The sequence below is a fragment of the Xyrauchen texanus genome, chromosome 18, assembly GCF_025860055.1.
Source record: "Xyrauchen texanus isolate HMW12.3.18 chromosome 18, RBS_HiC_50CHRs, whole genome shotgun sequence".
Classification (NCBI taxonomy): Eukaryota; Metazoa; Chordata; class Actinopteri; order Cypriniformes; family Catostomidae; genus Xyrauchen; species Xyrauchen texanus.
The window spans coordinates 45,380,547-45,396,247 of record NC_068293.1 but is presented as its reverse complement, the minus strand read 5'-3'; the positions used below and the strand labels follow the sequence as shown (position 1 = coordinate 45,396,247).

The 15,701-nt window shown below is 41.8% G+C and overlaps 2 protein-coding genes across 2 annotated transcripts; one reads left to right on the top strand and one right to left on the bottom strand.

The window, feature by feature from the left end:
- The first annotated feature begins 658 nt into the window (after positions 1-658).
- On the top strand, positions 659-5,549 carry gpr39 (G protein-coupled receptor 39). The gene is made up of 3 exons (XM_052148507.1): positions 659-830; positions 925-1,761; positions 2,878-5,549. Exons 2-3 carry the CDS (start codon positions 981-983, stop codon positions 3,369-3,371), a joined length of 1,275 nt encoding a protein of 424 aa, XP_052004467.1. The 5' UTR covers positions 659-830; positions 925-980; the 3' UTR covers positions 3,372-5,549.
- A 267-nt stretch (positions 5,550-5,816) lies between these two features.
- LOC127658933 (N-myc-interactor-like) lies at positions 5,817-12,020 on the bottom strand. The gene is made up of 9 exons (XM_052148509.1): positions 11,632-12,020; positions 11,471-11,524; positions 11,241-11,399; positions 11,056-11,172; positions 8,930-9,092; positions 8,404-8,510; positions 6,588-6,774; positions 6,375-6,478; positions 5,817-6,281 (listed from the first exon to the last, which is right to left on the bottom strand). The coding sequence occupies exons 1-9, from the start codon at positions 11,650-11,652 to the stop codon at positions 6,078-6,080; spliced, it is 1,116 nt and encodes a 371-aa protein (XP_052004469.1). The 5' UTR covers positions 11,653-12,020; the 3' UTR covers positions 5,817-6,077.
- Positions 12,021-15,701: the final 3,681 nt, after the last annotated feature.

Below are 15,701 nucleotides of genomic sequence, written 5' to 3'. Positions count from 1 at the left end.
GTACCGACATGAATTACAATTTGAGGGACTGCATAGCTAGACAAAAAAAGTGGGCATTTACATTGAGTTTAAAGAAAAACTGAGCATTTGAGGCAGAGGGCCAGAGACAGGGTGGAAAATGGTGGGAAATGATCATTTTTTCACCAAAACCAAATTTAGTAATATATGTCACTGATATTATCAGGGAACCTCAGGGAAGATCATAAACTATTAAAAAAGAGCATTTCATGAGTCTTTTAAGATGAACGTTAGCCTACCACACATGATCATAATTAGAGCGATATTAAAGTGTTATACATATTACTAATAATATAAAGAACAGAATTCATTTAAATTGATGTTTGTTTTAACATGGTTGCAGTGCACAGCATGCCGGCAACATACAAAAAAAACACTGTGAATGTTGGTAAATGTAAAGTATGTGCACGTCTTGTCACCACCACACCAGTCTGGTACATTCAGTCCTGTAGTGAATGTGTAGTTCTTTTACTTTAGATATTTTCAATCATAACATCTGCTTAAGACATTCTAGACAGAATATTTACTGTGGCTGTAACATTGAGTAAGTACACACACACACACACAGAGAGAGAGAACACACCCATGTGTTCAAAGGCAACATGTGACTAATGGTTCGCTCCATTCAGTTCATGGCAGTAACACTCACACGCCCTCCGCTTACATTTGTTAAATTCTAATCATTAACTCTGGAGCTTTCAAACACAACTGGAATTCTGCTGAAGGAGGATGAACTGAAGTGTACGTTTCACTAAACCATCATACGAACGGATCAACAATGTGTTGGAGTACATCGGGACGGTTTTAGTGAGGTGAGAGTGTGAAATCTTACAAACATTCTGTTCAAGAGACTTAAAAGTGGTTTGTAAGTCAGTCTGATGATTAATCACTCGCTGTAATGTTCAGATAAACAGGACTAAAGTCAATCCGTCAGAGGGTCAAAGGTCAAACAGAGAGACATCATGGAGGAGAATGAGGAAGTGGACAGAGATTGGAAAAAACTGGAGCCGAATGGCCATGTGAAGATCTTCCTCACGGTGCTGTACAGTCTCATCCTTGTCCTCGGCATCGTGGGAAACAGCGTCACCATTCACGTGGCGCAGGTGCTGCAGCGAAACGGATACCTTCAGAAAAATGTGACCGATCACATGGTCAGTCTGGCCTGCTCTGATTTGCTGGTGCTGTTGATCGGGATGCCCGTGGAACTCTACAGCGCGATCTGGTACCCATTTTCGTCCTCGTCTGGCAACGCTTCCTGCAAGATCTACAACTTCCTGTTTGAGGCGTGCAGCTACGCCACCATCCTGAATGTCGCCACATTGAGTTTTGAGCGTTACCTCGCCATCTGCCACCCGTTTCGCTACAAAGTCATCGGCGGCAGTCGTACAACGAAGCTCCTGCTCTGCGCGTGGCTCTGCTCAGCGCTCGTCGCTTTACCGCTGCTGATCACGACGGGAATGGAAGGACACATACCTGAGGGCCGCAGCACACCTTTGCATAATCTGACATTCTGCACAAACCTGAGCAGACATTGGGTGATGTATCAGTCCAGCATCTTCACGGCTTTCATTCTGTATCTTCTGGTGTTGTGTGGCGTGGCCTTCATGTGCAGAGGGATGATTGTTGTACTGCGGAAACCAATGGGCCCCAGTGAATCCAGCGCAAATACAGAAGGACACAGCGTTCCCAAACACGAGAGCAGCCGACTGAAAGCATCACGTAAACAGACCATCCTCTTCTTGGGTACGGCACTATTAGGCTCTCATGTTGATTCATTATCTGAGACTTGTGTCTTCTCAGTCAGTCTTGGCCAATAAGGTGGCAGTTGCATTTAAAACATGAAACTATTGCTCATGAAAACAGTGAAAACCAAAAACAAGACCAAAAGTCCATTCAATGGTTTGTCACAGGTTTACCTTCACACTCATCCAACATTACACAAATATCCACCTAACCTTTAACCTATCCACGAGTCCCCATAAACCGTTCTGTCTATCAGTGTATCTAAAATCCACCGCGATAGTTAAAACTGTTGTTTGAAGAACACTTTATTATCTAGAACTGTCATCCAGTTCCTCTCAACAACATCTTTACAAATGATCTTCTGATTAATCCCTACACGTCAAACCAACAGTGTTAAATCACGGTCTGACAGACTGTTCAAAGTTTCACCTCCAACACGCACAATCTCTGCCGTACGGTTTAGATATAATCAGTGTCTCGAGTTACACGCTGTATATTCATTTAGTGTGTGAATGTCGAAATGTAGTATTGTTGCAAATGGATCACTAGCAGGTTTTTGTACATCGCTGAAGCACTCGACATTTCACCACTGAAGGAAGTGACATTTCAAATGTACACGATGTGTTGCTGCTCGAGTTAGAAATTTGGCCCAGAAGAAGAAGAAGCTTAAATAGTAGATCAGTATGTTGGATTTGTCAAGCTAACATAATAACAATGATTGGAGGTGTTATGATTTCTACATTGAAGACAGGCTAATAAGTAAAAACAAATTACATATATATATATATATAGATACATTAAATGTTATTTATAGGTACGGTTAGTACTCCCTATATTTAAGGGAGAATCATCCTCAAAATCTGAGGATTAAATCACAAAATACTGTTACTGACATGAAGTCATCACTCATCATTATTTTACGCATCTGAAATCCCAGTAGACGTTGGTAGATCTGCATAGGCAATGTGGATGTGATGACTATGGGCGGCACTTGGGGTGGGCCACTGGGGCTTTATCCCCAAATATAGAGCCGCCCATATACATGAATGAGTTCATAAAGACAGTTCTATATTCACATGTAATGCTCACACATTCTGTTCTCTGTTTGTCTGTTAGTGTTGATCGTGTGTTCCCTGCTTGTGTGCTGGATGCCCAACCAGATCCGGCGTTTGATGACGGCATCAGTGCCCAAGTCAGCATGGACGGTGAGTTACCTGAGCAGCTACGTGAAGCTCCACCCGGTGGCCGACACGTTCTTCTACCTGAGTTCTGTGTTAAACCCGCTGCTGTATAACCTCTCATCGAGACAGTTCCGTTCGGCGTTCTGGCAGATGCTCACGTGTCGTCTGTCGCTCGAGCACATCAACAGAAGAACGCTTGAAAACAGTCTCGCTTCAAAGAGCTCCAGTCACACGTTACGGCCGCTGCTGCGCAGGTCAATGAACCGCATGCGAGGAAAAACTAGTGAGAGATCAAACCATCCATCATCAGAGAGCCAAACTGCTGTGGCCCTCACCGAGCGACCGTCGACCACAGAGACACCCTCTACTCCAGCGCTGGAGGAGTCAACAACAACAACAACAACACCACTGCAAACAAACACCGTGTGAATAACATCATACTGTATAACAGCATACTGAATAACATCATACTGTATAACATCATACTGAATAACAGCATACTGAATAACAGCAGGACAACATTTATGGGATTTCTAAAACCCTTCATACACAATCTATGTTTAAACACTGACCCTTAACACTTACTTAGTTTAATCATTTAAACCATGACTTTAACTATACATACGTAATATTTACATTATATTCATGATGTTAGTCAGAGGGGAACTGGCCCCCACAGTGAGTCTGGTTTAGGGTTAGGGTGGGGTTAGTCAGAAGGGAACTGGCCCCCACAGTGAGTCTGGTTTAGGGTTAGGGTGGGGTTAGTCAGAGGGGAACTGGCCCCCACAGTGAGTCTGGTTTAGGGTTAGGGTGGGGTTAGTCAGAGGGGAACTGGCCCCCACAGTGAGTCTGGTTTAGGGTTAGGGTGGGGTTAGTCAGATGGGAACTGACCCCCCACAGTGAGTCTGGTTTAGGGTTAGGGTGGGGTTAGTCAGAGGTGTACTGGCCCCCACAGTGAGTCTGGTTTAGGGTTAGGGTGGGGTTAGTCAGAGGGGAACTGGCCCCCACAGTGAGTCTGGTTTAGGGTTAGGGTGGGGTTAGTCAGAGGGGAACTGGCCCCCACAGTGAGCCTGTTTAGGGTTAGGGTGGGGTTAGTCAGAAGGGAACTGGCCCCCACAGTGAGTCTGGTTTAGGGTTAGGGTGGGGTTAGTCAGAGGGGAACTGGCCCCCACAGTGAGTCTGGTTTAGGGTTAGGGTGGGGTTAGTCAGAGGGGAACTGGCCCCAACAGTGAGTCTGGTTTAGGGTTAGGGTGGGGTTAGTCAGAAGGGAACTGGCCCCCACAGCTAGTCTGGTTTCTCCCAAGGTTATTTTTCTCCATTAATCAACATCTGGAGTTTTGTGTTCCTTGAGTCGTCTTCAGCTGCTCACTGGGGTTATTAATACAATTATTATTTAATTATTTTTATACACACTTCATATTCATATTTAATCAAACTACACAATGATGACTCAAAGACTTTATATATATTAGTTTTATCTTCAGTAAAGCTGCTGTGAAACGATTAATAAATAAAAATGACTTATTGAGAATCTGAAGCTTCTGTGGGGATCCAGTGCAATCAGGACATTTAAGGTAAAGAGTTTCTGGAAAATACAAGAACTTTCCTGCCAGACTTCAAACTTCCCTTGTGTGGTATTTTATGTCACTGAATGAATGTTACATTATAAAGTGCTTTACAGTGAACATCCACCTGTTTGATTGACAGCAGCTGTAGTGCACCAGTACACACACCAGATACTGGGGAGAGGAGAGAGATGCACACAAAAATGGAGGTCATGATTAATTTAGGGTCAATGTGGGGAATTATATTCTGAAGTTAACTATAAAGTGACGGGCAGGAATGATCTGCTCTTATAGTATATATAATGATATTATCAGAATGGTACAGCGGGGTTAAAGGCACATTGTGTCCTGCAACACACACTCCCGCAGCACCTTCTGAAATATTCCTGATGCACGACATCACTGTAATGTCTAAAGTTAGATTTTTTAAAATGTTGCAAATTGTGTTTCTAATGAGAATCCTTGAAATGATCACATGTATTAATGAACAGGAAGTGATGCACCCTTTCCTGAAGTGCTTATTTTGAGTATAATGTTGATCTTGCGGTCTCAATGCGTTTGCAAGTTGCCCCGAAATCTAAAGGATAACTTTTACCCCAAAGTACAGGGCAAAAGCCCCTTCACCGCCTAAAACATGAGCTTTGATCTAAACTACCTTCCATTATATGTTTGTCCAGATATTCTGTTGCTCCATTAATATTCAATAAAAAGACATTTGTTCAATCTTGATATACATTGTCATTAGCCCTGTTGTACGCTATACGTTCATATGGCGTTATAAGTGTTCCCTCATGTACTTCCGCTCATGTGTCCATCTTATTCATCACAGGAACACCATTGAAGAACTGAAACAAGGTAACAAGACAAGAAGCCACTTAACGCTCCTCGAGTATGTCCTGAAAGTAACAGGAGTCGTTCACTCGTGCGTGATGTGCAGGTGTGTGTTGCAGTAGTCCGCTATAGATACTCATGAGATTCTATATGCAGTCAAAATAACAATATTTTTCTCCCTAAAATGATTTGAGGATGAGGGAGCAGAAGTGAACTAAACTCAAGCATGTTCTAGACGTGTTCATGTGAGTTTGTGTGTTCACTAGAATTGTGAAGTCGATGTGATTGTCGTAGTTCAGCACTCAGTGTTCAAAGAGCTTTACTGGCGTTATAGAGTGCACTTTACATCAAGAGCGATCAAAGAAGCTCTTAGTTTGAGCCGTGTGTCATTCTCAGTCATTCTTGAATGTGATTATTCAATATAAACTGGCAAATAAAAGAAGGATCATCTAGTGGTCAATCATGAAAGCTGCAACAGATTAAATGCATTTTATTTAATATCGAGTTCCAACATCAGACATATAATGTGTTTTCTGACCCGTGCACTGTTCTCAAGTACTACAACATCTTTGATTGTATTTATTTCTATCTGTACTTGATGAAATTTGTCATACTGTTCATTAAGAAAAGACTGAAAAAGCTAAATGTTCTTTGGCTAAATGAGTGCAGTGAGAAGTGAAATAATCCCCTTTAACATGTCAATCATGAGTAATGAATCCATACATTATACAGCAGCGACTCAAGCGTCAGTATCCGCGTTGTCCTCACTGAAGAACGCTGTCAGCTGTTTCCCAGCCGGGACGTATTTTATGTTCTCCACTTCTCCGCCGTAGTTACTGGGCTTCTGGAAGTGGATTTCTAGATGGTCCTGAAGATCTTCTTCATCCATTACCTCCTGAATTCCTCCCAGCATCACGGTGCGATTCGGGACGCCCGAGAATGTCTACAACACATCAACAAAAACACATTTATATCCTGCTTGTATAAACTGAATACAGTATTTGAGATATACGAGCTTGTGTAGATGGAAACACACTTGAAATTTCTTGAGCTGGTACTGATACAGAGGAAGAACATCCACCAGCATGTCACGGTCCGTCTCCACACAGAACTTTCCTCTGAGGATCAAATTCTCCGCCACTGAAACCAGAAGAGTCATTATAAATATCTACAACACGAAGAACTGCGAATCATCAGATGGTACATAAAGGATTGTGTGATGACAGACGCATCAGTGAACGGGACACACCTCCAGTGTTGAGGAAGGTGACGTGTCCCGTGCCGTTCTGCTCGTCGTACTGCACGCTTTGCACCTCTCCTCCTCCACGACTCGCTCGAGAGAAGGACAGCTCCAGACGGTCTCTCATTCGCTCCTCAGGTAAAGTGGGCGGAGCATTGCGGAACTTGATAGTCTTCTTTGATACCTTGATATGAACCTGCAGAGACAGAATCAATGTTCATTGTGCTGATGTATTCAATAGTAAACATCAGTCACATACGGCTCCAGACGCTAAATCCCTCAGTTCAACAATATTTAGGGCCCGAGCACTGATGGTGCTATTGCTCTTCTAGGCGCTTATTAATATTATTATTATTTTTGGACGCCCCCCCCCCCCCAAATGAATCACATTTTTGAGGGCCTAAACAACTTTGCACACACATGAGAAGTGCTGAAAATGTACATCTGATATGGGTAATTTAAGTGTGGCAAAATGGCTTAATAGCACCACCTACAAACTTTCAACGATGTGCGCTTTACACTACGTTTCACCTATACTTACGAAAATTTGTACACGTGTTTAACATGTCAATACCAACAAAAAAGTCTCTTGGACTCATGCCCTAAACTCAACAGGAAGTCAGCCATTGTGATTTTTGATGTTTCACCATGAAACAGGAAGTTGTTATAACTCAAACATGAAATATGTCCAATCTGCCCCAGACTTCACATGTTTGTTAAGAGTCCCGGCCTGAACACTTCTATATGCCAATATTCAGTTATAGTCATAGCGCCACCTACTGGCAACAGGAAATTCCAGGTCTTGTACTTTAACAAACTCCTCTCAGAGATTTAATCAGATCTACATTATATTTAGTCAGTCTTAATCTAAAGACCTTTTTTATGTTAAATTGTGAAGCTTTTGAGTTTTCGTTGAAAGGCGTGTCCATGACGGCCTGACAAAGTTCAATATGAAACGAGTCACATTTTTTAGGCCTAAACATGCTCGAAAACTCATGAAAGTTGGCACACATCTCAAAAGTGGGGAAAAGTTACATCTGATACTGGTTTTAGAATTAATTGTTGCAAAATGGCTCGATAGCGCCACCTACAACATTTCAGCCCTCACGCCACGTTTCACCTACACATAAGAAAATTGGTACACTTATGTAACACGTCAACACGTACAAAAAAGTCTCTTGTACCCATATCCTAAACCCAACAGGAAGTCAGCCATTGTGATTTTTCTCTTCAATTTATGCTCAGTTTTTGCCATTTCCAGGCCTTGTACTTTAAGGAGCTCCTCCTACACACTACAAATCAGATCAACATCATGTTTGGTCAGACTAATCTAAAGGCCTTGGCGATGCTAAGTTGCAAGGCTTTTGAGTTGTCTTTGAACGGCGTGTCTGTGGCGGCCTGACAAAGTTCAATATTTCGCCATGAAACAGGAAGTTGTTATAACTCAAACATGAAATATGTCCAATCTGCTCCAACTTCACATGTTTGTTAAGAGTCCCGGCCTGAACACTTCTATATGCCAATATTCAGTTATAGTCATAGCACCACCTACTGGCAACAGGAAATTTCATGTTTTACACTGTCATACACTCTTAACAACATTTAAAAATTTGGAGTGACATTCCCCTGGCACAGCAGCCCCAACGGGCACCAGCGTGCCAGGGCCCGTTCATAGCTGCTCGCAGCTTTAATGTTCATTGAATCCTGCTCATGTATTAGAAATTACAAAGTTTGACACACTGACAGTTTCAGTTTTATCTTGACAGTTACTAAAGAAAAGTTACATTTTGAGGCTTTTCAGTACTGATGGGAAATGTCACTCTACCTCAAACTTCACCGAGGGCTCAAGAGTTAAAGCGTACGGCTTGACATCCATCTTGGTTTTCTCACACGACACAGAACACTTCGCCAGTCTGAGGATCTGCTCGGACACTGAAAGAGACAAAAACAATCACACAAATGGAGTGTCAGTGGTGTAGTGGGCAAAAGCACAATCACTGGTAATCAGAAGGTTGCTGGTTTGATCCCCACAGTCACCACCATTGTGTCCTTGAGTAAGACACTTAACTCCAGGTTGCTCCGGGGGGATTGTCCCTGTAATAAGTGCACTGTATAATACATTGGTACTCAGAAGGTTGCTGGTTTGATCCCCACAGTCACCACCATTGTGTCCTTGAGTAAGACACTTAACTCCAGGTTGCTCCGGGGGATTGTCCCTGTAACGGTTCACTGCAATGGTTTACAGAGAACAGCCCTGACTTTAGAGAGCATAAAGCCTCATCATCTTACACCTATGGGTCATGAATTTAGTCCAGAATATGTTGTGGATACAGGATTGTCTGTCTTCATACCGTTCTCCTTCTCAAACGTGATGAGAGCGTGACCGCCCTTCAGCAGATATGATGGTCTCTGGGTGACGGTGAACACAGATTCCACATGTTCCTCTCGGTCCTCGCTGTCATCTTCCACAGGATGAGTAAACTTCACTCTCTTCACTGGGATTGCAGCTTTAATCTACAGATCACACAGAATGAACAGATGTGTGTCAGTGTCACGTGTTTCTATCATCTTAGATCTAGAGAAGGATTATATTTCAATTTAGTCCTTTATAGTAAAATAAGTCCTTCTCAAGATACGTCAGTCACACTTTGGTCATCTTTGGAACGATCACAGATATTTTACAGATATACAGCTCATGTGTACTGGAATTCGGAAATACTGAAATCTCCAAAACGATTGCTCAATATCACAGCAGTAAAACTGTGCTTCATCTCAGATCGTGCTTAAAAATGCCATTTTTCAGGCGGGTTCAGTTACTGCACATTCTCAAGTTGATTGACAGGCGATGTCTAAAAGGTGATTGGCTCTTTTACCTGTAAGGTGGGACTTAAGAGGTGGAATAACTGATTAATTAGGATTTGACTAGAACATTCTGGCCATCAACATTAGATTACACTGATTGGAAATATGCATGGATGTGGCTAAAAATAATACTGTATAACTAAAACGGTCAGAGGAATACGAAGATTTTATGTTATTTATGCTATTTATATTATCTTATATACAGTGTCTTGCAAAAGTATTCAGACCCCTGCCCAATTCTCTCATGTTACCGAATTACAAATGATACGCTGACATTTCATTCTGATTGATATTTTAAAACACTGAAACTCAAAATCAATTATTGTGACATTGTTTTTTTGTTGGGAATATGCATAAATAACATAACATATTTGTTGGGAAATATTTTTATGTAAAATAAAAAACTGAAATAGCTTGCTTGCATAAGTATTCACCCCCACACGTTAATGTTTGGTCGAGACACCTTTTCCTGCAGTAACTGCTTTAAGTGTTTTGGGGTACATGTGTGCCAGCTTTGCACTCCGTGACGAAGTGATTTTGGCTCGTTCTTCTCGACAGATATTCTCCAGGTTGTTCTGGCTGTTCAGGTGATGCTTGTGGGCTGCAGTTCTCCAATAGTGCCACAGATTGTCAATAGTTGCTTTGGCCTTGGGATCACTGTGCTGCTGAAAGGGGAATTTCCTCCCAAGCTGCCGATGAGAAGCATACCCATGGCATGATGCCACCACCAGCATACTTTACTGTAGGGGTGTCTTGAGGAACGGAAGTGTTGGGTTTGTGTCACATATAGCGCTTTGAGCTCTATCTTGGTCTCATCTGACCACAAAACTCCCACATCACAGTTGGGTCACTCACATGCTTTCAGATGGCACTTCTTTCTTGCCACCCTCCCATACAGGCCAGTGTTATGCAGTGCTGTTGATATGGGCGACTGGTGCACCATTAATCCCAGTCACTCAACTCTGCAGCTAATTTAAAGATAATATTTGTTGCTTCTCTCACAAGTCTTCTTTTGGTTTGAGTGGGCCTTTTCTCGGCAGTGCCTGTGAGGTGCAGCTTCCACTTCCTGATTATTGATCTCACTGGGATATCCAAATATTCGGATATTATTGTGTATCTTTCCCTAATCTATGCAGTTATATTACTTTATATCTAACATCTGTGAAATGCTCTTTAGTCTTTAGTTCCCTTTCACAGCCTGAACAATGATCCTTCAACAATGGCTATTTATCCAGAAAATGTGATTGCAGCTTTAATGATTCACAGGTGGATGCCAACGGAAAAGTAATTGTGTCAGGGGTTGAATACTTATGCAAGCAAATATTTCAGTTTATTTATATATATATATATATATATATATATATATATATATATATATATACTTTTAATAAATGTACATATTTTATAGATTGAAATGTAAGTGATCATTATCATGTAATTGGGCATAACTGCATATGAAAAAACATTGTACTGTGTATTTGTCGCCCTCTTGTGCTTTATATGAGTATTACATGAGCAAACTCTATTGCGTCATCCTCTCTCTGGTTCAACAACAACACTAACATGAATGGCTGAATAATGTATGTTAAATGAATAGTGTGATATATGATCAGACCTTAAATCTCAGTTGCAGAGAGTCAGATTCAGTCCTCTTGAGTTGAAGCTCTTTCTGAAGATCTTCATATTGTTTCTTAAGATCCTGATTGACTCGATCCAGATTCTTCAGCTCTCCCTGAAACACAAACACTCATCAGCTGTTCTCAGTGTGTGTTCATGCTTTCATCACAACTCATAATTCACCTGGATTCCTTCCAGATCTTTCTGAAACTGCTCAGTAGATTTGTCTTCAAAAGAGATGAAACTTTCGGTTTCTGTCTGGGCTTTTCTCTTTTCCGCATCTGCTGAGAGCTTTTCCAGCAGTAATCTGGACCTTTCATCGTCCGCAGACACAATGAGCTTCTAAAACAATAAACAGCAGTCACTAATGATCATAATAATCATAATAATCATCATACTGAAGTGTTGTGTACCTTGTATCTCTGTAACTCCTCCTGTGCAGCAACCAGCTCGTCCACAATCACAGGCTGTTTATATAAAACATTGTTATTAAACCATAAAACTGACAAATTATCATCAAACGCGTTCACAGAAACATTAAAAGTGTGTGAATATAATATTAAACATCTCGGACCTCTTCAGTGCTGTCAGACATTTTTCCCGCGGAATCGATAATCAATAACAAGATCAGCTCGTCGAACGGTATGATCTGATTTATATCAGATAACACGATGATTATTGAACACGATGATTCCCAGATTCCTGAAACTATAGTTGGAAGAACATGTCTCGGTGTTTGGATCTGAAGTCACACGAGAAATCCTGAAACAAAAGTGAAACTCACGATGATCGTCGAGATGTATCGATCGATGACGCGACGCGACTATCGCAATATTAGCATGAAATAATGACGATGTTTCGGTCACTGATGTGAGCTTTATCTGGATAATTACTGAAGTTTTAAAACATGGAAGGGAACAGTTTAATTCTCGAGGGTTTACCGGATGATTTCGTGTTTGTGAAATCCACATTACAGCTTTATTTTCAAAATAAAAGGTCAAATCATACAGATCCAGGAACAGCAGTTCTGATTTATAGTAATGAAGAAGTTTAGCAGCATGTCGTGTTGGAACACGTTTAAATAATGGCCAAAAATTAACATTTATAGCCTACTAGAACTTTTCCATTGGTTTATATTAGTTCACATTAATGAACGTGAACATGACTTTTACAACAACAGCTAACACTTTAATAACATTTAATAACATAATCACCTTAATAAACACGGTGAACATGTATTGTTATGATATCTAATGCATTAATGTTCACTAACGCAACTTTATTGTAGAGTTTCATACAGTAGACTTGATAGAATGGAAATTGAGAAACGTTTGAATGTTTGTGTTTCTCAGATCTGAAGAAAGTGCTTTTACATTCATTTACATTTATGCATTTGGCAGATGCTTTTATCCAAAGCGACTTACAGTGCACTTATTACAGGGACAATCCCCCCGGAGCAACCTGGAGTTAAGTGTCTTACTCTAGGACACAATGGTGGTGACTGTGGGGATCAAACCAGCGACCTTCTGAGTACCAATGTATTATACAGAGCACTTATTACAGGGACAATCCCCCCGGAGCAACCTGGAGTTAAGTGCCTTACTCAAGGACACAATGGTGGTGACTGTGGGGATCGAACCAGCAACCTCCTGATTACCAATGTATTATACAGTGCACTTATTACAGGGACAATCCCCCCGGAACAACCTGGAGTTAAGTGTCTTACTCAAGGACACAATGATGGTGACTGTGGGGATCGAACCAGCAACCTTCTGAGTACCAATGTATTATACAGTGCACTTATTACAGGGACAATCCCCCCGGAGCAACCTGGAGTTAAGTGTCTTACTCAAGGACACAATGGTGGTGACTGTGGGGATCAAACCAGCAACCTTCTGAGTACCAATGTATTATACAGAGCACTTATTACAGGGACAATCCCCCCGGAGCAACCTGGAGTTAAGTGTCTTACTCTAGGACACAATGGTGGTGACTGTGGGGATCAAACCAGCAACCTTCTGAGTACCAATGTATTATACAGAGCACTTATTACAGGGACAATCCCCCCGGAACAACCTGGAGTTAAGTGTCTTACTCAAGGACACAATGGTGGTGACTGTGGGGATCAAACCAGCAACCTTCTGAGTACCAATGTATTATACAGAGCACTTATTACAGGGACAATCCCCCCGGAACAACCTGGAGTTAAGTGCCTTACTCAAGGACACAATGGTGGTGACTGTGGGGATCAAACCAGCAACCTTCTGAGTACCAATGTATTATACAGAGCACTTATTACAGGGACAATCCCCCCGGAACAACCTGGAGTTAAGTGTCTTACTCAAGGACACAATGATGGTGACTGTGGGGATCAAACCAGCAACCTTCTGAGTACCAATGTATTATACAGTGCACTTATTACAGGGACAATCCCCCCGGAACAACCTGGAGTTAAGTGTCTTACTCAAGGACACAATGATGGTGACTGTGGGGATCAAACCAGCAACCTTCTGAGTACCAATGTATTATACAGAGCACTTATTACAGGGACAATCCCCCCGGAACAACCTGGAGTTAAGTGTCTTACTCAAGGACACAATGGTGGTGACTGTGGTGATTGAACCAGCAACCTTCTGAGTACCAATGTATTATACAGAGCACTTATTACAGGGACAATCCCCGGAACAACCTGGAGTTAAGTGTCTTACTCAAGGACACAATGATGGTGACTGTGGGGATCAAACCAGCAACCTTCTGAGTACCAATGTATTATACAGAGCACTTATTACAGGGACAATCCCCCCGGAGCAACCTGGAGTTAAGTGTCTTACTCAAGGACACAATGGTGGTGACTGTGTGGATCAAACCAGCAACCTTCTGAGTACCAATGTATTATACAGTGCACTTATTACAGGGACAATCCCCCCGGAGCAACCTGGAGTTAAGTGTCTTACTCAAGGACACAATGATGGTGACTGTGGGGATCAAACCAGCAACCTTCTGAGTACCAATGTATTATACAGAGCACTTATTACAGGGACAATCCCCCCGGAGCAACCTGGAGTTAAGTGTCTTACTCAAGGACACAATGGTGGTGACTGTGGTGATTGAACCAGCAACCTTCTGAGTACCAATGTATTATACAGCGCACTTATTACAGGGACAATCCCCCCGGAGCAACCTGGAGTTAAGTGCCTTACTCAAGGACACAATGATGGTGACTGTGGGGATCAAACCAGCAACCTTCTGAGTACCAATGTATTATACAGAGCACTTCTTACAGGGACAATCCCCCCGGAGCAACCTGGAGTTAAGTGTCTTACTCAAGGACACAATGGTGGTGACTGTGTGGATCAAACCAGCAACCAGTTATGTGCTTTAGACCACTATGCCATCACCACTCCACATTGATAAAGCATACACAGATCAAATCATCCAATAATGTGAAAGGTCAAATCTAAGATAACGTTGACCCATTTCACAGATTTACTGAAGAGTCCCAGAAAGAGCATGAGTTTGGGGTACGGTTAGGAGTGTATGAAGAAGGACATCTGGGACAGGTGGACCCTCGGTGTTTCATCTTGACTGGCTTTGATGGAAACACCGATTGCAAGATCATTTCTGTGATGGGAGATACTGGAGGAAGGCAGGATTATTGTCATGGGATTAGAAGCCATTTCCTCTCTCTATATAAACTCCCGTGTGTGACCTTTGACCCGAGTCTGAGGGTGACTTTCTGGACTGAACGCTCAGCTGCTCTTCCTGGGATCTGTCCGAATTACTCCTCTAACTTCAGGTGTTTAAGCTGCGAGACGCCCGTCACTTGGCACATCAGCTCTTGTTTCTGGTATTCTTCCAGTTTATCATCGTCATATGTTAATGTCTCGACGAGCCACACCCCTTTCTCCTCAAACAGACATATGGCCACGCCCCATCACCACAGACATTTTAAATGTTGGCTTGACGTCTTAACACAGCTGAGTTAATGCTGCTCTGTGCCTGCTCACAATGCCACATAAAAGGCAGAATAAACGATGCCTGCTCTGATCCACCTCAGCCGCTGTTTCAAAGGCAGTTCTGATGCTGCTTTGGTTCTGTGTAAATCAAATGCAGCATCAGAGCAGCCTTAAACTTTCATATCTAAAAGTATTTTCATATTTTCACCCAATTAATATTTCTATTTTCATTATTATGAATATAAAACATAAAATATCACATTATTCATATAATTGCATCTGCTGTGTAAATGCACCCAAATGCCACTTCGGATGCAGCTTCTGTGCCACCTTTGCAGTGTACAATGGCTTTTTGTTTTCTCAAAACTTGGTTTAGTATTTTTAAGTAATCCCTAAACCAAGACAATTAAACGCAACTCCTCCTAATGCTTTTAAGCTACATACATCAAATTTCCCACAGATACTGTTTGGATTTACTCGGTTATGCCTTTTCTATCGGATCAGACTCCGGTTTTCCCATTGCGGACAATCAAATGTTGCTTTGACCTACATTGACAGAATGTTCATTTGACATGTAGCTCAGTTAAATTTAAAGGTGCATTTCTTGGGTATGAATTATATCACTAATGTAATACTCACTGTAATACTGATACTATTAATAATAAATCAGTAGTAATTATATTTAATC

Excerpts from the sequence above, each read along its gene's own strand:
- gpr39 (XM_052148507.1), top strand. The coding sequence starts at position 981 with ATGGAGGAGAATGAGGAAGTGGACAGAGATTGGAAAAAACTGGAGCCG. Across the intron at positions 1,762-2,877 it reads ACAGACCATCCTCTTCTTGG|TGTTGATCGTGTGTTCCCTG; the intron begins GTACGGCACTAT and ends TTTGTCTGTTAG.
- LOC127658933 (XM_052148509.1), bottom strand. The coding sequence starts at position 11,652 with ATGTCTGACAGCACTGAAGAG. Across the intron at positions 11,400-11,470 it reads AGGAGTTACAGAGATACAAG|AAGCTCATTGTGTCTGCGGA; the intron begins GTACACAACACT and ends TTATTGTTTTAG. Across the intron at positions 6,479-6,587 it reads CACCTTCCTCAACACTGGAG|TGGCGGAGAATTTGATCCTC; the intron begins GTGTGTCCCGTT and ends TTCTGGTTTCAG.